The sequence below is a fragment of the Sciurus carolinensis genome, chromosome 2, assembly GCF_902686445.1.
Source record: "Sciurus carolinensis chromosome 2, mSciCar1.2, whole genome shotgun sequence".
NCBI classification, from domain to species: Eukaryota; Metazoa; Chordata; class Mammalia; order Rodentia; family Sciuridae; genus Sciurus; species Sciurus carolinensis.
In genome coordinates, this window is record NC_062214.1 from 22,147,788 (window position 1) to 22,175,775 (window position 27,988).

The window sequence follows — 27,988 nt, forward strand, 5'->3', positions numbered from 1 at the left end:
AAATTTCAAATATTTTTCAGATTTCAGCAGTTTTCCTATCCCCCTGCCCCCAATTACTGGGGACTGAACCTACCACAGAGCTACTGCCCCATCCCTTTTTATTTTTTATTTAGTGAGATAAAATTTCCTAGGCTGGCCTTGAATTGGCAATCCTCTTGCCTCAGTCTCCCTACCATTGGGATTACAGGCCTATGTCACAGTAGTTCTATTATTGTCCTTTTCCAGCACCCAATCCTGGATACCTTTAGTAGGGTTTTTTAATGAGCTATACTATACCTGTCTTTTACAGATTATATGTAGTGTATGTTTGGTCTAAAAATGTGACTTTTTTTTTTCAATTTGCTCTTTTTGGCATAGTGAACCCGCATTGCTCAAGTGTACCGCACACATCTTCTCAGAAGCTTGTTGGAGTTGTGAGAATTTAGGTTCCGATTTTGTTGGTCAATTGACAACTCTCTGACTTGGAATACTAAGTCAATCACAGAGACATTGATCAAGACAGTGTATGGGGCTGGAGATATAGCTCAGTGGTAGCTTAGCATATGCAAGACCCTGGGTTTGATCCCACCTTCCTGGGAACCGGTAGGGGTGGAAGGCTTGTACAGGATACAAGCAGGACTGTATGGGGGAGGGGTTAGTACCAAAGCATCTTGAAAACAAAATTTTTCTCTAACAAAATAATACTAAAATGCAGTTGTGGAGAGGGTAGGGTGGATAAGGCTTCCTGGATTGAAACTTTCGTGGGAAAAAAAGCAGGTTTTGGCTTTGTTGTCAGGACCTTCTCAATAGAACCAGTCACTATTTGTGGTCCTTTTAATTCTCAAAACACTTCTGCAAGGTAAGCACCATTTCCCTCCTTTCGCAGAAGTTGAAAGAATTGAAGGAATCTGCTCAATGTCCCTCAGTGAGGGTCCAAAAGGAACGTAAGCATCCATCCGGGTGCTTGCCTCAGGCCTGGCTTGGGAGCTAGCGTTGCACACACTTAAAGTCCCCCTAGCCACACACCGGCAACTTCCGAGAGCTCGCCGGGGCACCTCAGCACGCCTGCGCATTCCTGCCCCGTGACGTCACCATCTCCGCCCCGCCCCCTCCTGGAACGCGGAGCCGCTGAGCGGGCCGGCGGCCATTTTGTGAAGCGGCGTAGGAGGTGGTGGCTGCGGTGGGCTCCGGGAAGCCGTTCGGGCTGGGGCTGTCGGCCGCGGGGCGGAGGCACTCGCGCGGGGGGTAACTCGGGTCTGGGTTCTGGTGCCGCGCAAGTTCTCCCCGGTAAGACTCCCACAGCCCCGAAACGGGCGGGGCTGTGCGGGGCTCGAGCCGCCCCTTGATGGCCCGGGGCGGGGCCTTCGGAGGCCTCTGAGCCCGCCGCAGCGAGCGCCCCACACAAAGGGTCGGGGCTGGGCTGCGGGGGTCTTGGGGCCCAATTAACGCCTCTGCGGCCTGCACCGATGCGAGGAGGGCGCGAGAGAGGCTGAACCTGCGTATCGAAATGGGGACGAGGCCATAGCGAGAACCCCTCGGTGGTTTGAGGAGGCAGCCAGAGCTGGGTGCCTCGGAGGCCTGTGAACTAACGGGGACTGCATTGAAAATACACCTGCATCTCGCATGGGGAAGACTTCTTTTGGCTCCAAATGGAGCAGATATTATAACTACACCGCTGCCCAAGTGGAGAGGTGATTGTAGTGAGGACATTTTATGTATCTGAGGTGTAGAGAAGGCCTTTGTGGCCTATCAACAAAAGGGGACTACAGTCGGGACACACTAGCGGGGGAGGAAGCTCACGCTTCTCTGAGTCCAGGAAGTTAATTCTCAGCACCCGCCGCCTTCCTGGCCTGAAGGTGGGCTTTTAATGAAGTGCTTTCAAGGCCCAGCGCTAAGGAGGTGCTTACTCTAGGGTGTGCAGAAAGCTCGTGCTGTAAGCAGCACCTTTACTGCTCCCTTGGGAGGGGAACCTCTGGCTCTGTAAAGGAGAAGGCCCTGTAAGATGTGGAGGGTGGGTGCTTTCAGAGGATAGATAATTGAGTTCCTCTGAAGCTTGGCGGCGCTAGTTTGCAGCCACGTGAAATGAGTGGGAAGGCCTTTGAGGATCTACAGGTTAGTGTCAGTGTTGGATCTGGTGCAGTGGATTTGACTTCATAGACTTTGTCTCCCGTGTGTGCTTTATGGTGAAAAATCTGAGGAATTACAGTGTAGGCTACTCAGGATTATTCAGTGCTAAACATTAATTTAGCTATGTAGTGTATATTGAGAATTGCAGGCTGTCGTTGTAGAGGTTTCTGGGCCTTAAAACCCGGCTTGGCGCCTGGGTCCCCAGAGAAGACCTAATGTAAATGGGAGCGTTTGGCAGGAACCATATTGTATCATTCAAGATTAGGATGATGCCAGTCAATATAACCTGCTGGGGTCGGGAAACGTGGCAACTGAAGACTTGTGGAAGCGAGATTTGTGATTGGAGTATTTATTTTAGAGCTTCTTACCTGCATGGTTTGAAATGGTGTAATTTTTGCAAAATGCAGTCTTAGCAACAAGAGTTGCTGGGGACCTTGTTAAGTATGTTGTAATTTCAGAGTGTTTGCAGTTGGGAAAAAATTCCCGCAAGTCTGGACACATAGGTTGTACTTGGTTTTGAAATTTGGTAGTTTTGATAGGAGATTTTTGGATTTAGTGGAATGTTTTGTGTTCATTCATTTTTATAAGAATAAAGAGTTTGGAAGAACTTACGGTGATTCACATAAATCTACGGTGATTTTTGAAGGAAATGAAATGTTTGGTATGTTTATATAACAGTTCATGATCTGCTTAGTATGAATGATTTGGCAGTTTACCAAAACAGGGAATGCATTTTTATGTCACTTTCTTATGTTGGATTAAATGTTGGTTACATTGTTTATGAATTGTATAATTTCAATTTTGCTCATGTTCAAATCTGATAGGTGAAAAATACAAAGCTTTAGAAACCATTGTGGTAGTTACTTGTTATGTGCTACTACAGTACACTTTAGGCTTTTTTCACTTTCTTTGATATTTCAAATGTTTTGGTTGACTGCATAATGAGAATTTGGGGATCGTTGGTACAATTTTGTAGGTGTGAAACTTGATTTTGTAGACCAGTGTGTACCGGATGCTGGAATCCAGTGATAATTTTGGTATTGCTTTTACTCCATTTTGCAGAGGGTCACTTCATCATTCAGTTTGGTTGTTTTCTTCTGTAGATGTAGGCAGAACTAAGTATCAGTAATATCCTGCACAAAAGATGCTTTTAGACTCTTCTCCCTAAAATGCAGAGACTGTTGTCAAGTTTTACAATCTAATGCCTGACTCACAAGTGCTTAATAAATGTTCATGGATATTTGTTAAATATTTAGATCAACTGAACAGAATAATTTTAACTATGTTGAAGTTTGTCAGATTTTACTACCATTCTCTATATACCCTTTGGTTTTCAGGGTTTTGGTTTAAAGCCAGCTTTTAAGTCCTAAACCAGTGAAGGTGAATGTGGTTGGTTAGGTTAGGGATATTTTTGCTTTGAAATGTAAATGAAATAAGATAATGAACATTTTTGTTGGACTTTCGGGGGGATCAAAAATAACTATTAAAGTCTTTTTGGCAGAAGGAATGTCTTATTTAGAAATGTCTTTTGCTATCTTTGAGTACTGAATGGGAAGTTAATGGGAAAAATGATCCACGTATTATAAAAGGGATACATCTTTATCAGTGTCAGAAGAATTTTTTTGTTAAGAATGATCCCAGAATCTTAAATGTGCTCCATTTGATGATGGGGGACAAAATCAAGTGGTTGAAGCTGTGGTAGTTTCCTAATGCCTTCCATAATATGATTATACTCCTTGTAGCATTGTGCATATTGTAATCGATTGTCTGCTGCTTATGTGTGATGTGAACATTTGAGGTGTTACTGTGTTTATTTGTTGTTGTTTCTTTTAAATCTGAAGTACCTAGCTTAACAGAACAAAATTAATATTCACTTTCGAGTGTTTATTACAAGATGGAAGAGTAGAGATGGTCAAGTTCTATTTTGTATCTAGACTTCTTGATAAAGAGGTTTGTTATCAGAATTATGTCCTGAAATTCCAAGTGATTAGAATAACTAGTAAATCAGAAAGTCTTGTCATAATATGCTAAATTTTATAGCAGATATTTTTAATATATGTATAAATCAGGTGATTGTCATGCTGCAGTAATGTCTGTTAGGACATGAAATGGAAAGTATACTAAAGCAAACTTGCTTATTTTAGATCTTCTCAAATGTATTAGTGGATTAATAGTAAACCAGGCCCATTTTTCTTTGCCTACCCTTCTAGTCTTTGTATAAGTAAACTATGTATTTTTAGGGGGTTGTTGCATAGAATTGTTTGTCTTGTCCTTTTAAAGTCACCAGAGCGTGAGGTGAGTGGGATGGATTTTTCAATTTGGAATCCTGCATTAGGTTGCTAGCTGACATTAGCATGTAGGAATGAGTGGGTTCTTGAAAAACAGTGATACATACCACTTTTTGTTATCTTTACAAAGAAAGGTGTTGAAACAAAAGTACTTAAGTTCTCAATTAACATTTACCTTCTTTCCCTTGCGAAGGAAGAGATTACCAAGCATGGTAAAGTTCTGGCTTCTGACCTTGATTTTTCTGCATACTTTTCCTTGGTTTGGGATGAAATGGGAGTTCCTCTTTGCTGAAATAGAAGAGAATCATAAATTTATGTCTGAATTGATTTTTGTCTTTTAAGTTGAACACAACTTAAATGAGGCATTTGTCAAATTCAGCTGGGTTTTCAACCTTTCTTTTGTGGAATTAGAATTTTTTTTCCTAATTGTTAAAGTAATTTCCAACAGTCTTGTAGAAATTTTTGAGTAGACCATATAAGTTCCCTTTGGGTTTAAGTAGATGATCTGACTTTGCCTTGGTTCTGGAAGGAAAGAGGCTGAGGAATCTGTTTCCATTGTATTGAATTAGAGTCTCCAGTAGGGGTCAGATATTTATCACAAGTACTTAACTAGAAAATTACCCTGGTTCTGTAGCTGCTGGAATTGACCCTGTATATTAGAAATACATATTGCAGTAATTTCATGCCCTTCTTCATAACTTTATTTGAAGCATGCTTTTTTCTGTCATGTTTTCCTTTGTGTGGCCAGTTACATAAATTGCTAGATAGGACTTTTAGATGAAGAGTCTTAAAACTCTTTAGACTTAATTATAATAGATTTGTACAATATGTCAAAGATTAATACTGTGCTCTGGGCATTTGAAAGTATGTTTATAACATTTGCATAGCCTTTTGTGGAAAAACTGTTCTCTAGCAATTTGAGTAGTTGACTCAAGATATTTAACTTGTCCTTTAGACAACTTTGGAATAACACTTGGGATTTTTAAAATTTGTTTTACTTTCTGGTGATGAATGTTAAGCTCATTAGTGATAGCTTAATCTTGAAAGATTAAAAAGTATCATTCTACTGTCATAACTAATTTAACAAAAATGAACATAATTCAGATAGTTTAGGCCTTTGATGATCTTAATACTGAACTGCAGCAGTTTTTTTCTTCTCATCTTTGAATTAAAAAGAAAAAAAAAAAAAAAAAAACTCTTTGAGCCAGAAGCATTGGCACATGTCTATAATCCCAGTCTCTTGGGAGGCTGAGGCGGGAGGGTTGCAAGTTCAAGGCCAGTCTTGCAGTTTAGGGAGATCCTGTCTCAAAAAATAAAAAGGGTTCAGGATATAGCTCAGTGGTAGAACACTCCTGGGTTTATTCCCCAGTACTATTCCTTGCAGGTGTCTAACCCCCACACCTTTTGAATATAATAGTCATTTGGTCATGTATGTTGCTTGTGAACATAACTTTATATCATTATGTACCATCTTGGGATAAATTTCAATGAAAGATGAGTGATCTGCTTCTTAATATATCAGACATTTTAGGGAATTTTTAAGACAAGTTTTTTTGGAACTGTTGTGTTATTAGAAAAAAAATTTTCCTGAATATGTTGAGCCCCAGTGGAATTGGTCCTTGTAGCCAAAATTTTGATTTCTGTTTTGTGATGTTTGACATTTTAATGCAAAGGAAAATATATTGAAAGAACAGTTGCAGTAATTTCCATGAATACCTTTGAATTTTGTTCAGAAATTGTTACTGTATGAACTTGTGCTTTTCATCCAAAGGTTGGGGGAACATAGGGAAATAGGTAGAAGAGGTTGGACTTGTGTACTGCAGTTTTCTGGACTGGTTTCACCATCAAGTGATAAAACCATTAGGTTGTGAAAGCTCAGCTTTGTTTCTGTTGATTCATTCTTGGGCTAATTATGACACACTTGTGATATATATAAATATATAGATATTTTGAGAGCCTTCTGTGTTTGAAAAGCAATACAGTTAAAAGCATATGTGGGATTTTGGTATCTGCTTTTCCTCCCCCCACACCCCATGTGCATTCTAATGAAGTTCTCTGGTGGTTTCAGACTCGCCTTCTTAATATACAGTTCAGTGTGGCCTGTGCGTGTTGTTTGTGTTTCCTGCATTGATTTTTGCCTCCGTTTATTCTCTATTGCAGTCTAAAAGTTGGTTTTAATTGGTGCCCACAGGATTGACTTGGCCTCTACTTCTTGTTAAGAAAATACATCTCTTGTTTTATCAGGTAAGAGATTTTGAATATAGGGTTTGTTTTAATACAAAAAAAGAGATATCTTGTTAAGAAAACATAAAAATATGTGTAGTAATGAAATTGTATGTGTGTGTTTACAAATTTATTTGAGGGATGGGATTGGGGTGAATGGGTACCTTGAATAGCTTCTGCTTCCTTTGAGGGCCAGTTTTACATGGATGCATTTCTCCTGCTATGTTATTTATTGTTAGGTAGCAAGTAGCTGGTTTATTTTCCCCCCTCAGTAGCATTCTAGATGAATTACAAATACAAGTGCTTGTTATTGGTATGGATAGTTATAGTCCCTGGAGGTATAGATATGGATAATGAGTTATATGTTTTAGAGTACACATTTTAGACTTTAGATGGAAACTTAGCAAATTGAATCCAACTTTTTTGCTTAACTAGGCTAGACTCAAGATAGGTTGAAATGACTTACCAAACAGGTGCTTAGTAGCAGAATAACAGATGTTAACTCATATTTTTCAGAACCTAAAAATTGTTTTTCTCTTCAGATGGCTTTATGAATAAATCTTGTGCTCTTCTTTGGTTTAATCCTCAACCCTTTTCCTGCTGGTATTCTGAGGCAGATTTTCAATAGCATGTTTTCATTGTAACCTTGTATAGACTTTGAGTAAATCTCTTCTCAGCAGAAAATGGTTTAAAGACTCAATGTGTGTGTTATTTAGCTTTGTGTTTAATTTTTATGTACTTGAGACCATATCAAGTTCCCATTTTATTGTCCAAGTGCAAACTAACATCTCTGTCTCTCAAGTTGTTTTGGGTACCTGGTTTACCCATGATGTTTTTCCCATATAAAGTGATTAAATATTTTTTTGAAGTTTGAACAGGAATGCTATCTCACTTTTGCACATAGCCACATAGTCTAGATTCAGTAAGGAATGTGAATTTGTTTTAATTATTTGATAAACTTTCTTTTAAACTTAATAATTTAAGAAATTTGTTGGCGTGCTTTTTTTGTGTGTTAATTTTTCTTCTTGACACTTACAATCTATATATGAAAAACTTTGCCCGTCTTTACCAAATTTCTAGTGCTTTATAATGATCTCATGAATCATGAAGAGCATTTTCTGTTTACCAGTCCATCTTTCTGGATTAAATTTGAAGATAACTTACTTTGGACTGGGATGATAGTTTCGTGATAGAGTAATAGCCTAACGTGCATGTGCAAGGCCTTAGATTTAATCCCCAGTACTGTCAAAAACAAAAAAAACCCCACTTTTATTTTTGTGTATAAGTGTGTGAGAAAACTGTCGAAAGTTAATAATATATTTATCTTTCTCTTTTTTTCCTTCTTTTAGAGATGGAGGTCTTGGCTATTTGCCCGGGCTGTTCTTCCTGCCTCAGCCTCTTGAGTAGCTGGGATTATAAGTGTATGCCACTGCATTCAGTTTATTTCTCTTTGCAGCAGTCAGAATATTGAGCTATAGTTACAGGTTTTATTGCATTATATTAGTATTCATATAATTCTTGACATTGAAGAACTTGTTTCTAGGAATATGATTCTTAGACCTTATAGTAGGAAACCTTTTTAATGTCCTTGTTTGAGAATTAACAAAACCAGAGCTCAAATAATTAGTAACTTTCTTGAGGTCTTAGAGCCAGTTTAATAGGCTCATATTGAAAAGTTGATTTGCTCACATTAATTTCAGATTAATATTTTTTTCAGCCCTAAGAATATGATTCATGTCAGTTTACAGAAGCCTGCCTTTGCATTTGCTTTTAGAAGCCATTAGAACTGAAATACTGAGGTTTAATTTAAGTTTGGGAGAAAGTTTCTTTGGACTAAATTAAAATAGACATTATTTAAGATCGAGAGTAACTAGAGATCCCACAGGAGTTATATTGGCTCAGAAACTGAACAATTGCTGAAAAAACTTCACACCCTTGTTCTTCTACGACAAAATCAAAAAATAATTCTGTTCATTGTCAGCCCTCCCCTACGGGGGGGAAAACGAGACCCTTTTTTTCCCCTTTAATGGAAGATTTGTGACTAAATCAGTGGACCTAAATTTAATTGAAACAGCAAACAGCATTACAGTGAATGATGCTACCACCAGGTTCTACATTTTAAGGTGATGAATTAAGCCAAGTAATATGGTGCAGACCTGTAATCCTAAGTACTCAGAAGCTTGAGATGGGAGGATCTCAAGTTTTAAGGCCACCCTGGGCAACATATGAGACCCAGCCTCAAAAAAAAAACAAAAAAAACCCAAAAAAAAAACCGAGTTGTGACTCAATGGTAGAGTGCTTGCCTGGCATGTGAGAGGCCCTGGGTTTGATACTGAGCAGCACCACATATAAATAAATGAATAAAATAAAGGTCTGTCAACATCTAAAAAATTTTAAAAAATAGATCCATTGACAACTATAAAAATTTTTTATAAAAGAAGAAAAAAGTGATTAACATAGCTAACTCAGATTTTGGTTGCCCTATTTTAGTATTTATTTTGGGTTCTTAGTGTGTAGTGACCATGTTTATAATAAGTAATTCCATACATAGATTAACTTAAAAAAGTTATAAGGCAGATTGTGCTGGGCACAGTGGTGCACTCCTATTATTCCATCAATTTGGGAGGCTGAGGTGGGAGGATCACATGTTCTAGGCCAGCCTTAGCAAGGCCCCAAGCAACTTAGCGAGACTCTGTCTTAAAATAAAAAGAACTAGAGGTTGGATAAAATGTCTGGGGTTCAATCCCTAGTATGGAACCAGAAACAGAAGCTGAGTGTGTTGGCACATGCCTATAATCCCAGCTGTTTAGCATGCTGAAGCAGGAAGATTGGAAGTTTGAGGACATCTGGGCAACTTAGCAAGACGCTGACTCACAACAAAATTTTTTAAAAACAAAAGGAGAACTGAGAATATAGCATAGTGGTAGAGAGAGCATTTGGAAGCCCTGGGTTCAATTCCCAGTCCTGTGGTCCCCCTGGCTCCCCACAAAAAAGTAGAGTTTTAGGTTGAAATATGAAATTGGTTCTCATTTGAGATATGAATTTATTTTAGTGTTAAGTATTTGTAATTCATGAATATTCCAGTTTTTCTTTTGGATTTTGAGATGGAGCCCTGTAAAATGACATTCTGGTAATTCTATGAAATTATCAAGTTTCAGGGAAGGTGCTAAACTAGTTTTAAATATTTGATGTGTCCTTTGCATGATTTTCCTCTACATATTGTTAAACTTAGTTTCCTGATTTGACATATACCTTTCTTTTAAATCTTAACTGATTGTTATGGTCTGAATGTTTATGGTGACTTTACTGCCTTATAGTTGTTTTTTCTTGAAACTTTCAATCTTGGGACTGAATATCTGATTGTTTCCAGAATTAATCTCTTTTGGAAATTGAAATTGTCCAGGTTTAACATTTTAAATGGCACTCAATGCTCAGTATTTAGTATCTCTAATTTAAAGAAAGACGTTGCCTGTGATAGCTTGAGGAACTATTTGAGGGCCTAATATGGTAGTTGGTCATTCTTGCAGCTAAAAACCTGGTGTGATAAACAGGAGTCTGACCTGGCCGTTGCCTTTTCTCATCTGCAGGTGTGTGTGGTTTCAGCGCAGCATGGCTGTGGTCATCCGTTTGCAAGGTCTCCCAATTGTGGCGGGGACCATGGACATTCGCCACTTCTTCTCTGGATTGACCATCCCTGATGGGGGCGTGCATATTGTAGGGGGTGAACTGGGTGAGGCTTTCATCGTTTTTTGCCACTGATGAAGATGCAAGGCTTGGTATGATGCGCACAGGTGGTACAATTAAAGGGTCAAAAAGTAACACTATTGTTGAGTAGTAAAACGGAAATGCAGAATATGATTGAACTGAGTCGTAGGCGGTTCGAAACTGCCAACCTAGATATACCACCAGCAAATGCTAGTAGATCAGGACCACCACCTAGCTCAGGAATGAGTGGCAGGGTAAACTTGCCTACAACAGTACCCAACTTTAATAATCCTTCACCAAGTGTAGTTACTGCTACCACTTCTGTTCATGAAAGCAACAAAAACATACAGACATTTTCCACAGCCAGCGTAGGAACTGCTCCTCCAAGTATGGGGGCTTCTTTTGGGAGCCCAACATTCAGCTCGACCATTCCAAGTACAGCCTCTCCAATGAACACAGTCCCACCGCCACCTATTCCTCCGATCCCAGCCATGCCATCTTTGCCACCAATGCCATCCATTCCTCCAATACCAGTTCCTCCTCCAGTACCTACATTACCCCCCGTGCCTCCTGTGCCCCCAATTCCCCCAGTCCCTTCTGTGCCACCAATGACCCCACTGCCACCCATGTCAGGCATGCCACCTTTGAATCCGCCACCCGTGGCACCTTTACCTGCTGGAATGAATGGCTCTGGAGCACCTATGAATCTGAACAATAACCTGAACCCTATGTTTTTGGGTCCACTGAATCCTGTTAACCCTATCCAGATGAACTCTCAAAGCAGCGTGAAGCCACTTCCCATCAACCCTGATGATCTGTATGTCAGTGTGCATGGAATGCCCTTTTCTGCAATGGAAAATGATGTCAGAGAGTTTTTCCATGGGCTCCGTGTTGATGCCGTGCATTTGTTGAAAGATCATGTAGGCCGAAATAATGGGAATGGATTGGTTAAGTTTCTTTCCCCTCAAGATACATTTGAAGCTTTGAAACGAAACAGAATGCTGATGATTCAACGCTATGTGGAAGTTAGCCCTGCCACAGAGAGACAGTGGGTAGCAGCTGGAGGACATATCACTTTTAAGCAAAGTATGGGACCTTCTGGACAAACCCATCCCCCTCCTCAGACACTGCCCAGGTCAAAATCGCCCAGTGGGCAGAAAAGGTCAAGGTCAAGATCACCACATGAGGCTGGTTTTTGTGTTTACTTGAAAGGGCTACCATTTGAAGCAGAAAACAAACATGTCATTGATTTTTTTAAAAAGTTGGATATTGTGGAAGATAGTATTTATATAGCTTATGGACCCAATGGGAAAGCAACTGGTGAAGGCTTCGTAGAGTTTAGGAATGAGGCTGACTATAAAGCTGCTCTGTGTCGTCATAAACAATACATGGGCAATCGCTTTATTCAAGTTCATCCAATTACTAAGAAAGGTATGCTAGAAAAGATAGATACAATTCGAAAAAGACTCCAGAACTTCAGCTATGACCAGAGAGAAATGATGTTAAATCCGGAGGGGATGTCAACTCTGCCAAAGTCTGTGCCCACATAACAAATATTCCATTCAGCATTACCAAGATGGATGTTCTTCAGTTCCTGGAAGGAATCCCAGTGGATGAAAATGCAGTACATGTTCTTGTTGATAACAATGGGCAAGGTCTAGGACAGGCATTGGTTCAGTTTAAAAATGAAGATGATGCACGTAAGTCTGAACACTTACACCGTAAAAAAACTTAATGGGGAGAGAAGCATTTGTTCATGTAGTTACCCTAGAAGATATGAGAGAGATTGAGAAAAATCCCCCTGCCCAAGGAAAAAAGGGGCTAAAGATGCCTGTGCCGGCTAATCCTGCAGTACCAGGAATGCCTGCTGCGGGCATGCCTGCTGCGGGCATGCCCGCCGCGGGAATGCCCGCAGCGGGAATGCCCGGCCCTGGCATGCCTGCTGCGGGCATGCCTGCTGCTGGCATGCCCACTGCTGGTATGCCTGGTGCAGGCATACCCGCTGCGGGATTGCCTGGTGCGGGAATGCCTGCTGCAGGACTGCCTGCTGCAGGAATGCCTGGTGCAGGAATGCCCAGCGCAGGAGGTGAAGAACATGCTTTCCTGACAGTAGGATCAAAGGAGGCCAACAATGGACCTCCATTTAACTTCCCTGGTAATTTTGGTGGGTCAAATGCCTTTGGGCCACCACTGCCTCCTCCAGGATTAGGAGGGGCCTTTGGTGATGCTAGGCCTGGTATGCCTTCAGTTGGAAACAGTGGTTTGCCTGGTCTAGGACTGGAAGTTCCTGGTTTTGGAGGTGGACCCAATAATTTAAGTGGGCCATCAGGATTTGGAGGGGGCCCTCAGAATTTTGGAAATGGTCCTGGTAGCTTAGGTGGCCCTCCTGGCTTTGGAAGTGGCCCTCCTGGTCTTGGAAGTGCCCCTGGGCATTTGAGTGGACCACCAGCCTTTGGCCCTGGCCCTGGCCCTGGCCCAATCCATATTGGTGGTCCACCTGGCTTTGGATCTAGTTCTGGGAAACCAGGACCTACAGTAATTAAAGTGCAGAACATGCCCTTCACTGTGTCTATTGATGAGATTTTAGATTTCTTTTATGGCTATCAAGTAATCCCAGGCTCAGTGTGCTTAAAATACAATGAAAAAGGTATGCCCACAGGTGAAGCCATGGTGGCCTTCGAATCTCGGGATGAAGCCACAGCTGCTGTCATTGACTTAAATGACAGGCCTATAGGCTCAAGAAAAGTAAAACTTGTATTAGGGTAGCCATACATCAATTCTTTGTAGGGTAGATCTTCATATTGCTGTGATCAATGCATCCAGATTGTTTTCCTAGTTATTTCCAGGTTAGAACCTGTGGATTGTTTCAATTGCATATAGATTGGTTTCCATAACAAAGCATTGGTTGACTGTTTACAACCCACTACCAGGATAAACATTGCTGTATGTTTACAGTAAAGCTATCTGGAGAGAACACAAAAATATTTGGCATACTATTAGAGAAACCATTTGTAAAACTCAATGACCACGTAAAGTTTATCAAGGAGTCTAGATTGGTTTTTGTTTTATAATATATGGGATGACGAAATAGAAATGTCAGTAGAGCTCATTGAGGGGTGCTCCTGCCAGCTGCTAAAATATAGAAGTTGGCTACTCTTGGAATTTGGTTTAAAGCTGGACAGATGTGCTTTGTTATAGGGTCAAAGCTTTGTCTAAAGTCTTCATTTTCTTTTAAAATTGAATAAAATCTCTGTATACAGATTCATTGTATGTACCTTTATTGCTTCTTGAGGATTCTTGCTGTATGGACAGTCCTGCTTCAGACGTTGCTGCTTTGCTTGCCTAATTGACTCATTTGTAAATGAGCAGAACTGTTTTGTTGGTTTTTTTCTTTAAATATGAAACTCCACACTTGGTTTGTGCTATAACCCTGAACTTTGATTTCTGATGTCACACTTAAAACTGTGTGAAATAAGATTTGTGCCACAAAAATAAACTATGGAGTCCTCTACCTACCAGAGCCTTTTTGGTTTAACTGCCAAGTTTTAGTTTAGTAAGTTTAAAAATTGTTTGTTGTTTGGGTGGCATTGAAAACCATAAACTACTTTCAGTAACCAGTATTTAAGTTACTAGATTTGAAGTCCTGCCTATGATGGACAAATTGTTCTAGCAATTTATTTTTGTCCCAACTTATGTGAAATTTTTGCCTGTAAGTGTACAAAGAAGGATCTATTCATGAGAAAGAGCATTATATTAATCTAGTCTTCTAAAACTGAAGTTGAAATTGTGAGCATTAGTACTATAGAATAAAAGATCCATAAGCTAGTCCATGGGTTGATATGTATTTAATCCTGATAATTTAGAGGCTTTTTGGTGTAGTTGTTCGATCAGGAGCCTTGTTTTCAAAAATTCTTCATGCACAGTACAAGTCTAGCTGCTAGAGAGGAGAGAATTAAGACCCCTTGCCCTTTCATACTCTTTTCTTGGGCATTCAGGACACAGTGGTAGAAGGACCGCATAGGTTCTGGTTGGTATCTCGTCATAAAAATATTTACCTTACAACATCCTGCTCACTGCCACATAGGCTCTACTTAGGGTTTCTTTCCTTAGTTAAAATTCTCTACAGATATGTCACATAAAATGCTAACATACAGAATGGGAGGTTGGGGAATTATCATGAAAAACAAATTTTTATCTTTTACATGGCTTCTGGCCTTGGTTTGAAACATCCCCAACGTTCCCTACAAATCAGTGTACTTAAAAGAGATCTGAACTTTTAAAAGTATATCCTGTTAAAAAAGGTGTAGTGCCTTTTTGGTGTTGAAAGTCAGTAGAACACTGAAATACAGCGTCGCCCTGTAATTTAGAGTTAAGAGAGTAGCAGCAGTTTCACTGGTGAAGATTGTGTACAGAGGATGACAGTTCAGGAATTTTGTTTTTGAGAAATGATTGTTCAACTCAAAGAAGAGGTGGCTGCATTGTGGGTCTTTTTGATAATTCACAAACACAAATTTGATATGACAGATCACTAGATACTGCTTCCTCAACTTAAAAAGCAATATAATGTTTGTAAATGCTGTTCCATTTAAGCTGTTAAGTAATCTTTTCTCATTCCAAAGACAATGCGAAAAACTTCAGTGCTGCTTGGGAGTCTTATTACAACCAGATTATTTTCCCCATTGGAAAGCTGACTATTTTCATTTTAGAAAAAATCGGTTGTTTGAAGATGAAAGTCTTTCACAATTTATTTTGGTTATATGCTCGTACATTCTTATTAAATATTTCATACACTTTATTGTTATTTCTACATCTTAGGTAAATGCTGAAAAGGAGAATTTGATTCATTGTTCATCAAATTAAATAAATGAAGAAAATAGTGGTTTGTGTAGAAATTGGAGAGAACTGTTTCTTATTTCGTTGAACCACAACAGTGCTTGTTGTGAAATGTAATTAAATGCTTTGTTCTCTTGGAACTTGATTTTTGTGTATCTGAGACTTATTAACGTAGTGCTAACTGCTAAGCATACTGTTTATCTTCTGGGCATTGGAGTTTCAGGTTAAAAAATTCTTGAAAATGTGTTCTGTGAAACTATCCATACTTCTCTTCTTAAAATTTTCTCCTAAGAACTAGGTTTGGTCTAGAATTGAATTTATATTATTTTCTCATTTGCTTTGTATGGTATGAAGGATTTGTAAAGCTTTGCTCAAAGTTGTGTGCATTTGTAAATACTTATCATGGTATTCTCAATTTTATGTGTAAATTTTATTGTCTTTGGTGAATTTGACATTAATGGAAGAGCATCTTTTCCATTAGGTTTAATTTTTTTTCTCCTGCTGAGTTTTTATTGTTTATTTTTCTTTTGGTTTAAAGGATTAGAGAAACCTACAAAAATGTATTTTATAAATAAGAAAATTTGTAACTTCTTCTGAAGTTGTAGTGGAAGATTTAGTTTTCAAGCCTAATTTGGAGGTATGTTCTGTGTTTACACTGTAGCTTGGATGTACAATTATTAGTGGCTGTGTTTTTTTTGTTTTTGTTTTTTAATGCAAAACAGTGTTAAGTGAAATGTAGTTCCTAACTTTGTATTCCAAGTTGTCAGAACATTGACAATGAAATTCAATTAGGAAACTTGTTTATTCAGTATTTCAGATAATAATATTCAATATAGTTAAGGTTAGTCTTAATCCACCAGATGAAAATCTGGGACTGTGTGAAGTAAGCAAACATGTCCTTTTTTGGTGGAAGTAAGTCACCTTGCATAAAAATAAGGAAGCATGACTTAAACTCATTCCATTTTCCTGGATTCTATGATTGTGCACAGGAGTGGATGAAAAGAAAATTCACTCAATTTTAAGACCACTTGAAAATGAGTAAAGAAAATGTAAAAGTTACTGCTAGTTAAATCTTTTGGAGAGAATTTCTGGCAGTGATCTCTTCAAAAATTATTTCCCACCCCACCCTCAGAAAATTGCCGCATTTAAATTATTTTACTAGCAGTTCTATTAGTAGTCCAAACTACACATAGTAAAACAGCTCATTGACCACATGTGCCCAACATTGCCAGCAAATACTGCCTTGGCATCATTCAGCAGTTTCTTTTGTTTATAAAGATGAAGTCTGAATACTGTTCAATAAACTTGTCACAAAATAAAAACAGGCTGATGCTTTTAATGCTTTAACTGCACAAAAGTATTCTACTGAGCTATTTGTAACATCAGTTTTTGTTTTTGTTTTTTTTAAACTTCCTGAAAATATTTTGTGCCTTTGGAAAGGTGAATTTTGGTGATCTTGGAGGTAACAATTGTTGCTTATACTTGTCTGCTAATGCTGAACAGAAGAGGATGCCTGGAACGGCAGGGAGGAGTCTTGATTCTAGGTCAAATCTGTGATATCCACCTTTTCAGGATTTTATTTTATTGTGTGTGTTTTGCTGGTGAACTACTTTTATTATGTGAATTTGGAAAGAACCAGATACCAGATTCTTCTTTTCACAGGAGTCTTAAAAGTGTCTGTGAATTACCATTTAAAAAAATTGATTACAGTAGGAAAAGAGAAAAGAAGTCTTCAGAATAGATTATCAGTTGCACACACCTCTACAGCTTTTTCTTTGTTTTTGTATTTTTGTATGATGTATTTGAGGTGGGGAAGAAAGGAGAGGAATCAAATATTGTTGCTTTCTGACGTTGATGCTCTGGTTTTAGTCCCTTCCATGTTTGTTCAACTTCTGAAAAAATTAGCAAATGAGTTTTCGTAAACTCAACAGATTTTTTTTTTAAAGTCTGGATTACAGTTGCTGGAACTGTAATGTAGTGGGCTGTTATAACCAAAGCTCTTGAAAAGTGTAACTTTCACTTTATTGCCATAGTTTATTCTGTATTTGAATTTGAATAACCTGCTCATTTTAGAGGTATTTGGACTAGACATACATAATTCCATGTAGTAACTGAGTCATTTTACTCGCACCCCCGTTTTCTTTTTTTTTTTTTTTTTTTTTTTTTTTGTTTTCTTTTTCTTTTTTTGAGACGTGATCTGCCCAATCTGGCCTCGAGCTCCTGGGCTCACAAATTCCTGCCTCTGCCTCCCAAGTAACTGAGACAAAGGCTCATGCCACCATGCTTGTGAGCCTTTTAAAAATAATCAAGATTGTCTAGGCATTTGAAACATGACTGAAATCAGTTGCTTGCAGATACCTAGTATGGCCTTTACCATCTGAAAGGGTGGTCTCTGATAACGATTCTTTTTCTTATTGATTGCTTCTGTAATTCAATGTTTTCTGCTTTCCAGTATTTTACAGCAAGTTTATCAATTATGTACATCTATTCACTGTTTTCCCAAAAGTAGAGCTTTTGTGAGATATGGTAGAATCAAACTTACAGTTTTGCTTTTTATTAAAAAAAAATTGCTTGATTTCAGTTTCATCTTTTAGCATAAAATCTGTTAGAACACAAAGACTTATTGTAAAGTGTTTTGAAAAGATTGTACTCTGGTAGTCACACAATTAATATTCTGATGTTGTAGTGATTTTTCTGGGAAAAACCTGTTCAACAACATAAGCATGTTCATCTCATTGGTGCCTGCTCAGGTAAACGTTAATTGTTTTTGTGCTGTTCCTGGGTTTATTCTTGGTGCTTTGAGCTACTTTGTGTCCAAGAGTCTCAATAGCATCCTAGAATACGGCTCCTTTTCTGGGTCAACATAACTAGCAATCAGCAAACCAAGGTGGCATGCTTCCTACATCATTGCTCAACTACTCAAGAGTCCAGAAGGAAAAAAAAGTCACCTGATGTAAACATTCCAACCCTGAAGCAGCACAGCAGGGCAGCACTTAGGGCAGTATATTATGCTGAGGAAAATCTATATCCCTTGAACTCTGTTGCCTCAGGGACCTCCCTCTAGTGAAAATGTTAGGACATAGAGACTTAGTTGACAGTGGTAGAAAAGTGATAAATGACACAGCAGAGCATTGGAAATGGCACCCCAGTTGTCCAGCATATGGACTCTAACCTTAGTAAAAAGTTTCAAGTCATTTTTCTTAATCAGTTGATGGCTTACCATTTCATGGTGAGAGAAGGAGTTGGTGACTTGGGGAAATAGAGCAATGATAAGAGAACATAAATGAATAGAGTCAAAGGTGTTGAATCAGTTTAACTTGTCCCTGTAGTGAACTGTGCTATATTTAAATGAGTGTTTCAGTCCCTCTCTCCATTCTGCTGCCACCAGTTTTCTTCTTTGCCTGCTTACATGGTAAATTTTATGGTAACCAGGACTAAGAGTCACTTGGGACAGAAGCCTCCTCACTGCTCTTAAGTAGCCCCAGCCCCTTAATGTGTGGAGGTGGTGGAGATCATTCACTTATCTCTTTATTAGTGAATGAGGCTTTTTCATATGCATTTTTGCTTCATATCAAATGGTAACAGTTGCATTGTACTTCCACAAATCACCTGTTAGTCCTCAAGAAGAGGGAAAGCTTTAAGAAGGGTAAATAAATTCAGCTGCTTTTAAAGGGTCTTAAATCATATCAACTGGCACTGCTGATGATTTCCTCATATATCTTTGGTTCCACTTCGAAATGAGTTATGCCAGCCTCTGCTACACATATTGGGTTGCAATGGGGGTGGGAGGGTGGTACATACTTTATACATTACTCCCTCTCATCTGACCAGCAGAGTCCCTCTGATATAAATCTGCCTAAAGTGGTAGAAGGATTAATACAACTACTATTTCCTGAAATAATGCTTTGTTTCTGGGACCATTCAATTGACAGTTGAAATTGGAAACATCTATTACCTTCATGCTTTTAAGACAGTTCCACCTGAATATACACTGTAGCTATAGCTATAGCCTATACTAACAACTTTTGAGGAAATGTATACCTCGCACATGGAAAAGGAAGCAAAGTAAGTGTAGCGTTAAGTTACATGTAAAAGTACTTAGTTATATATGTACTAGGTACCTCCTGTACCAGAGGAGTTGGGTAAAGACTTTCCTGACCAATTGCTTGATGTCAGATGGGATCAAATGTAAACCAACTTGTAGTTATAGGGTAGTTTCCCTATTGTTGAAATGTTTGCTTCCTAAACAACCAATCTTAAGTTTTCTTAATAATCCCAAATGAATTATTCCTATGAGGGGTAGGAAGATAATGCATTATAAAAATAGGTTTCTTTTCTATGGAATCTCATCTGCTTTTCACTCAGCCCCTTTGGGCCATAAGTCACAGCACGTTGGAGATGCACAGTTTTGGCAGTGCCTCTGCCCTGGAGATGCTCAGGAAGGTGGTCTTTGTATTGCTTCAGATGCCCCACAGGTGATAGGCATTGAGCAAAGCAGGATGGGACTGAATTGACTGCATCAAATATTTGAAAATTTTGGCATAGATCCACATTTTTCTCAGATGAATTCTGCCTTATTTGCACTATTCATGCTTGCTGTTCAAAATGCATTCCTTTGATGAAGTCCTGTAAATGTGGAGTCCAGCAGTTCCGCCATTCCTGCCCCAGTGGTCAAATGGAGAATGTGTGATGGATACATAATTCTTTTCCATCTGTGTGCAAGGCTAGTTATTACAGGTCATGGGGGAGCCACATGAATCTTACTACTCTCAGTGGACAGATGGACTTTAGATTGGACTGGATTACAAGATGTGAGCTGTTGCTAAAATGGATGGACAGAGAAATCACACTTTGAAGGAAAATCGGGTTGTGGTTTTGTCAGTTATAGTGACCCAGGACAAGTCATTTTCCTCCTGTGGCCTCTGTCTCTTCTACAAAATGGGATTCAACTGGATGATATCCTCACCAGTTTTAAGCCTCTGTGATCCCAGCTATTCAATTTCTTTTTGGAAATCGGTAGTGGGTTTTGGACCTTTTACTTTAGAGATTAGGGGTGAACTCGGAAGTTTTTGTCTGGCTACTGCTCTACTGCTTTTTAGTGTGGGAGCAGTCCCATCCTGCAGCTTGAGAACTTCAAAGTTAAGGGTTTTCATTTTTCCTTCAGAGGTTGTCCCTATCCTGCCAGTTAGGTTTTCTGGAGCAGGTATAGCAGAGGTATTCCTCTTGGGTATCCCATGATTCAACAAGGAGTTAATGATAACTGAGGAAGGACTCAAAGCTGCATTTTCCCTTTTGTGAGCACTGAAGGGAGCAAGTGTTAATAAACCAGGCACTCTATGCCAGGAAGGCAGTGCTTCCCATAGTTCGCCTCATTTATTCCAATAACCATATAAAGTTGACATTACTCCAACTTTACAGATGGGGAAATCCAGGAAAGAGAGGAAAAGTAACTTGCCCAAGGTCTCATTGATAATGGGGGTGAACAGAATTTTCATAGATGCCTGCATGACTTCAGAGGTGCAGATTATTCCCTGCCTCTTTCTGACTGGGGGTGTAGAATATGGAAGCTACCAGCAGTAGTCCTGTCATGGATCCTGAGTCTCTCTCCCTGCTCCAGCCTTTTCAGTCCCTGTACTCTGTAAGTGTGGCATGGAGAGGTAAGCGTGATCTGTTAGCAAGGCCTCTCAGGGTCCATAATCAATCTTATGGTTATAAAGGGTACCTGAAATAGGCAGGTGCAAGCTGTGTGTCTGCATGTTCAGAGCCTTTGGGCAGAGGAAAACCTCCCACTCCACAACAGTGCAAGCCTGTTTATAGGCAATGCGTGCCTCCCCAGTCTGTTTCCCTTCCATATCCAAATTTCAAGCTAGGATCTCTTAAGAGTTGGGCACAGGTTAGGTTTGTTCAACTTTGGGTAAGTCTTTGGGTATGTTGAAGTTAAACTGCAGTGTTGCCAAATGTTGTGTGGCAGCCAGATTTTTTTAGTAGTGAATCTAAACCAAATATATTGGTTACAATTTTAGTTAACATGATTTTAGTGGCTCTGAGTCATACATGTGAATAAAGAATATAGTCTTATAGAAAGGGTTTATTCTTTTGATTTGTGACCTGTGAGGCTGCTGATAGAAATTTGGAAAATCCTTGGGTTAGCTGCAATAATAAGAAAACTTGTCTGCCTTCTTCATATACCTCGGGGTGACTGAGAAGGAAAGGAATGTGGTGGTGGTGTATGTAGTCTTTTTCAATCACCGGGAGAGTATTCAGTGGGCGGTGTTTCTTCCATTGGGAGCCTATGGAGGATTTCCTGATTGACTTCCCAAACTTGATCCAGCATTTGAGCTGCTCCAGAGTGCCAAGGTAGGCAACAGGTGTGAGCATGGCTTTGGTTTGCTGAAGAATTGATCCTACCACTCAGACATTTGATCCTCCCTATTCCTCCTTGCAGCCTCTCTCTGCAATTTCTGTACCATGACCTAGGGTGGATTAAGAGGGAGGTAGGAATTGCAGGCTTGTGCCTTTCTTGGTTAGGCTTTTGGGAGGGAAGAAGGTAGTGCATCTCCTAAGCTTGAAAGACGGATGAATTTCAGTTCATCTGGCATTGAAATGAATCCATCTGAACCTGAGAGAAAAGATATGTTCTTGGATTTATGAAGAGCAGAGTTGGAACCTCCTAAGGCATGGGAACAGGTGCAATGAAAAAATGAAGGACAAATCACTCCCTATTAGCAGAGAGTGAAATATCCTGCCATCCATGGTATGTTTTAAACTTGCTCTCAGGGGAGGGAAGCCCTAAGCCTAACTTTAGCATTGGCCTTGTATCTGTAGTTATAAACTTACCAAGACCACTTGCTTACATGGTGCCTTAATATTTAACAGTTGATTCTTGCAAGTCATACAAGCCTGCTTTAGCACTGATGCAAACTTCCCTTAGATGTTTTGAATTTTCATTTTGTGTTTAGGTTTATTGTGTGTAGCAGAAGATACTGAAGTACCCTTTATGTCGCTACTTTATGCTAAAGAAGTTTTGTCATTTAATCGTTGGACAAGGAGCTGGAGAAATATTGAGAAAATACAGTTATGTGTTATGAATTGAATATGGTATTTCAAAATAAGTTGTTGAGTGCTGAAAAGATGAAAATGGGGTACATAGGTGAGCTAGGCTTGAAGGATACTAATAATAGGCAACACGTGGTAGTAACAAGCCTAGCATGTGTATGAAGTACTCTGTACTAAGCACCTTGCATACATGACATTAATATAAAGAATATTCCCTACTCACATCTGAGGAAACACGCTTGGTGAGATTAAATATTTTGCCCAAGTTACATAAGGAGGACATAATCTGTTACAGTAGTATCGTACTGTGGCTAGGAAGGACTACAGTATTTGGAGCCTGGTCACTCAACTGAAGAACCCATGCAGTTAATTGTTATAACAAATTGCTATTGAATATAAATGGAAGGGAGGGTCTTCCAAGAAAACTATATTCCAAAGTTTTAGATGAGGTGGAAGTAAGAATATTTGCACTTAGTTCTCATTTCACTTATCCACGTATGTGGCCTTATCCAAATCACCTTCTGTCTCTGCCTTGCATTGAAGAATTTGGGCTAGGTGATCACTCAGGTGCCTTTTATTCTGACGTTTTGTGAATTCTAAGTTGCAGAATTGAGAATGAGTATGGCTTCTTTAAGAGGTAGTGTGTAAGGGTACCCTATCAGGCTTCAGAGATTGGAGAGCATTGAGGTTGAATGTCAGGGTGAGTAGAAGAAAAAGTACAAGGGGAAGTGGAAGGGGATGGGACTTCCAAATTGCAAAAAGCAAAGGTAGAAAAGGCTGGAGCTGTATACTCAGCTATTTGCATTTGCAGTTCCTACTTAGCTTCAAATGGGAAGGTGAGGGTAGCAGGGGCACAAAGAGATAATAAAATTGGTCTTTTCTGTTGGATGTTCCTAGAAAACTCACTTCCCCCTTGATGGCTTCAGTAGCAGGTCAAGACTAGGTTTGGGTCATTTCTGAGGATCCTTGGGTTATCACTCCTTTCCTAGAATTCATTAATGCAACAGATATTCAGATATTAATAGAGCATCTACTATTTGCCAGGCACTGGAATGCAAATGAGGCAGACCTGGTCCTGTTGAATTTATAGTCTAGTGGGAGAAATATTTTAATAAGCAAAGTTATTCAGTTTGATAGGTTTTAAGAAACTTGGTTTTATTGGATTGGAATCAGGCAATTTTTCTGACCTCAACAGATAACAGATCAGAGGGGACTGAATGAAAGTGGCCAACCAGTTAGACTATCAAAAACATATAAGATACTGGTTGACAGACAGTACACAAAGATATGGTGAGTACTAGCCAGACCTCTCTTACAAAAATAAAATCTTAGATTTCTGGCTTTTATTGACCCACTTAAATGTGATATGTAAAATGGTTTTGTAAAGTCCTGATCCAAAAAATTTCAAAGCCCAATGGAGTTAATTATGCATTACATGAAAAATAAGTGAGTTTGGTTTAAAATATGTAGTTATTCAGGAGCAAGAAAGAAGAGTGACCAGGAGTGAACCAGGAGTTTTAATTGGATTTCCAAGTAGAGGTAAGCTTGGAGGTAGATTTTAAAGGAGATAAGATTTGGAAGAGACTAGTAATCCATGGATTATAGATCATTTAAAGAGAATGATCAAAAGATAGAAAATTGCTGGTTATAAAGATCTGTAAAGAGTTGCCAACTCCAATAAGAAAGAAAAGGAGGTGGATGAAAAACAGAACTGTGGTTGTAGTTGCACAGGAGGCTCAGGCCTCTGAGAATAGAAGCCGAGCCATCATAGTACCATCACATCCTCAAGAGTCCTGTCCTGTATGCTGCCATGTGCACTTGGGCTCACAACCCTGTGGTTGGGATTTGAGTCTGGGTTCAAAAGAAACTGAAAATGGATGGAATAGGACTGGATGTAGGGAAAGTGGTGTCATGGTAATAACTAGGAAAGAATTCTGTAGTCCACCAGAACATAAGGCCTAGCACAGGAAGAAGCTACTGATTCACTCATTGTATGTGTTTGGCCTTGTCTGGGGGAATCTTTAAGAAGATAGCACTTGCAAATGTTGCCTGTAGTATCATCACCTCAGATAATCACTGCTAATGCTTTTGTTGTTTACCACAAAGTCTTAACCAGGGGAAGGACCTGTAATCTTCTATTTAACTTTCCAACATTTTATTATGAAAACTTTCAACATGCAGAAGTGTTGAATTGTACAGTGAATACATATGTTCTCCATTTAGATTCTATAATTTTTCATTTGTTTTGCCACATCTCTTCATTCAACAATCGATTTTCTGATGCATTAAAAGAAGTTGTAGGATCAGTATACTTCCATAAACATTTCAACATGTCTTTAGTTAAGTATTTGTGGGTTGTTTTTATTAATTTGCATACAATCAGATGTATACACCTAAGTGTATCATTAGATAAAAGTGATAAGTGCATATACTTCTATGGCCTACAGTCAGATCATGATAAATATTTTCCTCCTAGAGTTCTCCCAGGCTCTTCTCAGTCAATACGTGCCCCCTCCCCTGGCGAAGAAGGGAGGACAATCATTGTTCTGAATTTTATCATAGATTAGTTTTTGCCTGTTCTTAAACTTCATAAATAGAATCTGTATACTTCATCCTTCAGGTTCATCCATGTGACATTAATAATTGGTTCTTTTTGTTGCCAAATAGTTTCCTATAAACATTACTGTTCATCCATTCTCATCAATGGACATTGGAGTTCTTTTGCATTTTTTGGTTATGATGAATAAAACTGCTGTGAACAATCTTGAACAAATCTTTGTGGACATAATCTTTTCATTTCTTTTGGATAAACACCTCTGAGTAGAGTTGCTCTTGGTTTAGGTATATGTTTGGTTCCTGATAAGCTTTCCAGATTGTTTCTTAATGTGTTACTTAATGCTTTCACTAAGGGTGTATAAGAGCCCATATCCTTGCCAACATTTACTGTTGTCCATATTTTTATTTGTAGCTTTTTTGGTGGGTTTGTAATTGTATCTCATTGGTTTTATTTTGCATTTCTGTGATGACTAGTGGTGTGGATCACTTTGTTTATTTCAGATTCATATGTTTTCTTTTATGAAGTGTCTGATCAAATCTCTTGCCCATTCTGACTGTGATTTAACTTAGAGTTATGAGTCCTGCATTTAAATTTTAAGCTCAATAGTATAAGGTCAGAATAGGGAAGATTTCCTGCTGGACATTAGTTCAAATGAAAAAGACCTGAAGGTATGAGTTGGCCAAAAGCATATTCACCTATCATTCAGCAAATGATCATGAATACCAACTATGTACTAAGTACTAGTAATTAGGGTATGGAGATAATACCTAGCACTACTTACAAAGAGTCCACAGTTTAAGATGGAAGACAGACAAAAGTCAAAATTATGGTGAAGTGGTTTTAACATTAAATCATTCACTGAATATTTGCTATAGGGTACGTACTATTGTTAAGTACTGGAGATAAAGAGGTACACAAATGAGACACAGTTCCTGTTCTAATCCATCTTGTTTTCTGGACTATGGGGGGGAGTCAGCTCAGAGGCCCTGAGTGGAGAATCAGATTGATGTTGTACAGGTATAGATCAGAAAGCAAGTTGGCTGGAGCATACTTGCTTGGGTGGCTAGATTTTTAGTTAGGCAATGATTAGATTTTGCAGGGCCTTGTAGACCATGGTTAGAACTTTGAATTTTGTTTTGAGTATTTTGGGAAGCCATTCCAGAGTTTGAAGCAGAGAAATGGCATGATCTGATTTGTTTGGTTAATAAACGCAGAATTGTGTGTGTGGTTGTGGAAAGACTGATAGTTGGTTATCCAGAGGAGAGAAAAATAAAATCCTACTTAGGGAAGGTAGGCAAGGATTCATAATAGAATAGTGTCATACCAGAGCCTTGGATGACAAGAAATTTGATGTACAAGAAAGTCAGAGATGTGTGTGTCGATGAACCAAAAATAACTTTGGCTGACTAGTTGGGTGGGTGAATAACAAGAGATAGAGCAAGGGACAGATTGGGAAGAGCTTAAAGGTTGAATTAGAGTTGAAGAGTTACCATATTGCACGACTATTCATTTCTGTTTAGGTACACTCTCTGGAGTTGTGTAACAAGGTGACTTACTAGGGAGTTTGTGAACTTAAGGGCCATGGGCGTCTATACAGGACTTTTAATTAGGGTAGAGACTTCCTAAGCTGGCATCAGTGATGATTAGGTGGGGCAGTGCTAGGGAGGAGAAACTAAGAGAGGAGGCAAGAGACATTAAGGCTTGATGTTAGGGATTGTTAGACTAGAAGTAAGGAGTTTGAGCAAAGAATGAATAGTCAGGAGGACCTGAGGAATAAATTGGAGGAAAAAGCTAATGAGGCCCTTTAAAAAGTATAAAATAAGCCAGGCACAGTGGCACATGCCCAGTGATTTGGGAAGCTGAGGCAGGAAGATCACAAGTTTGAAGCCAGCCTCAACTTAGACTGTGTCTGAAAATTAAAATAAGTTGCCTGGACATGATCAGTGGAAGAGTACCACAAAGACAAAGTACAAAATAAACAGTATGAAATATGAAACTACAGAAGAGTATATAGAGTACATAAACTTTTCACCTCATTCCACTCCCTTCAGAGTACCTAAAATCACATTTATTTGATATATCTTGTATTTTCCTGTATTTATTTTTTGTACATTTTCAAGTCTGTATATATGTATATATCTTATGTAATTGAAGTAGGCTCATACTCTTTTTTTACAACTCAATTCAGACAATACCAATGTAATATGATTCTGCCTTAACAGTTTAATAACATTCCTTTGTACAATAACAAACTTGATTAGTTCACCTGATTGATAGACCTTTAAGCTGCCTCAAGTTTCCCACTATTTTCAGCAATAGTAAATGAGCACTCTTTTTCATTTGTCTCTATACTGTGCAAACAGTATAAGAGATAAAATAATACTTTCTGGTGAAGGTTCAGACTGGGGAAGTAGTAGTACTAATGAGTAAAAGTGAGAATTCTGCAGACTTTGGTCAGTTTGGGTAGGATTTTATGGAGCAGACCTTTCTGATGAATGTTGTAAGAATGGTGGGTTTTTTATGATTGGATGCATTCAAGCAGAGGTCAAGGTACTGTGGTGGGGTAGTACATAAAACAAGTTGAATTCTAAGAATCTTTAACTTTAGTTAACAGCATTCCAGATAGAGACCGAGAGGGACCAAGATTGGGGTGCAGTGGTCTGGACATGGGGAGAGATTGACTGAGGGTCATTATAGGAATGACTGAGCCTGGGGGCATCCCAGGGAATACTACTGGGAAACCTGGAATGCTGAGTGAAGCCCAGAGAGATATCTGACCTTACCTGTGCATTCTTGTTACAGATGGTCTTCAGGTGTATGAGAAGGGGGGACATAGGAATAGTAGAAGTCTGAGAATGATTGCTGGGTAGCTGTAGGAGGAGGACAGTACCTTGGAGCCTACCTTGTGATCCATGCAAGTCGATAATGTATTCACCAGAGGATATGGGTGGATTTTGAAGCTGGTGGTTGCTTGTTCTGGGGGCAAGAGACCAGTAAGTTGAAGCTGACTGGGCTTAGAGTTGGGGATGAAAATAGCCTTTTGGGTTTCATTCAGCAAATAATTGTCTGTGCTTGAGACACAGCAATGAACACAACAGATAAATACTCCTTCCCTCACGGCATTTACATTCTAGTGTGAAACAAATTATGTAGATAAAATATATGTAATATGTTAGACACTTAACAAAGGCTAAAGTGAAAAACCTGGAAAGGAATATGA

The 27,988-nt window shown here is 39.0% G+C and overlaps 1 protein-coding gene across 1 annotated transcript in view; it reads left to right on the forward strand.

Moving 5' to 3' along the window:
- The first annotated feature begins 1,107 nt into the window (after window positions 1-1,107).
- The window catches only part of Rbm12 (RNA binding motif protein 12), a 34,013-nt gene continuing 7,132 nt past the window's right edge, over window positions 1,108-27,988 (forward strand). The window contains 7 exon segments of the mRNA XM_047537759.1: window positions 1,108-1,266; window positions 6,555-6,638; window positions 10,205-10,364; window positions 10,366-10,428; window positions 10,430-11,831; window positions 11,834-12,051; window positions 12,054-13,076. Coding sequence (XP_047393715.1) covers window positions 10,227-10,364; window positions 10,366-10,428; window positions 10,430-11,831; window positions 11,834-12,051; window positions 12,054-13,076 — 2,844 coding nt within the window. The 5' untranslated portion in view covers window positions 1,108-1,266; window positions 6,555-6,638; window positions 10,205-10,226.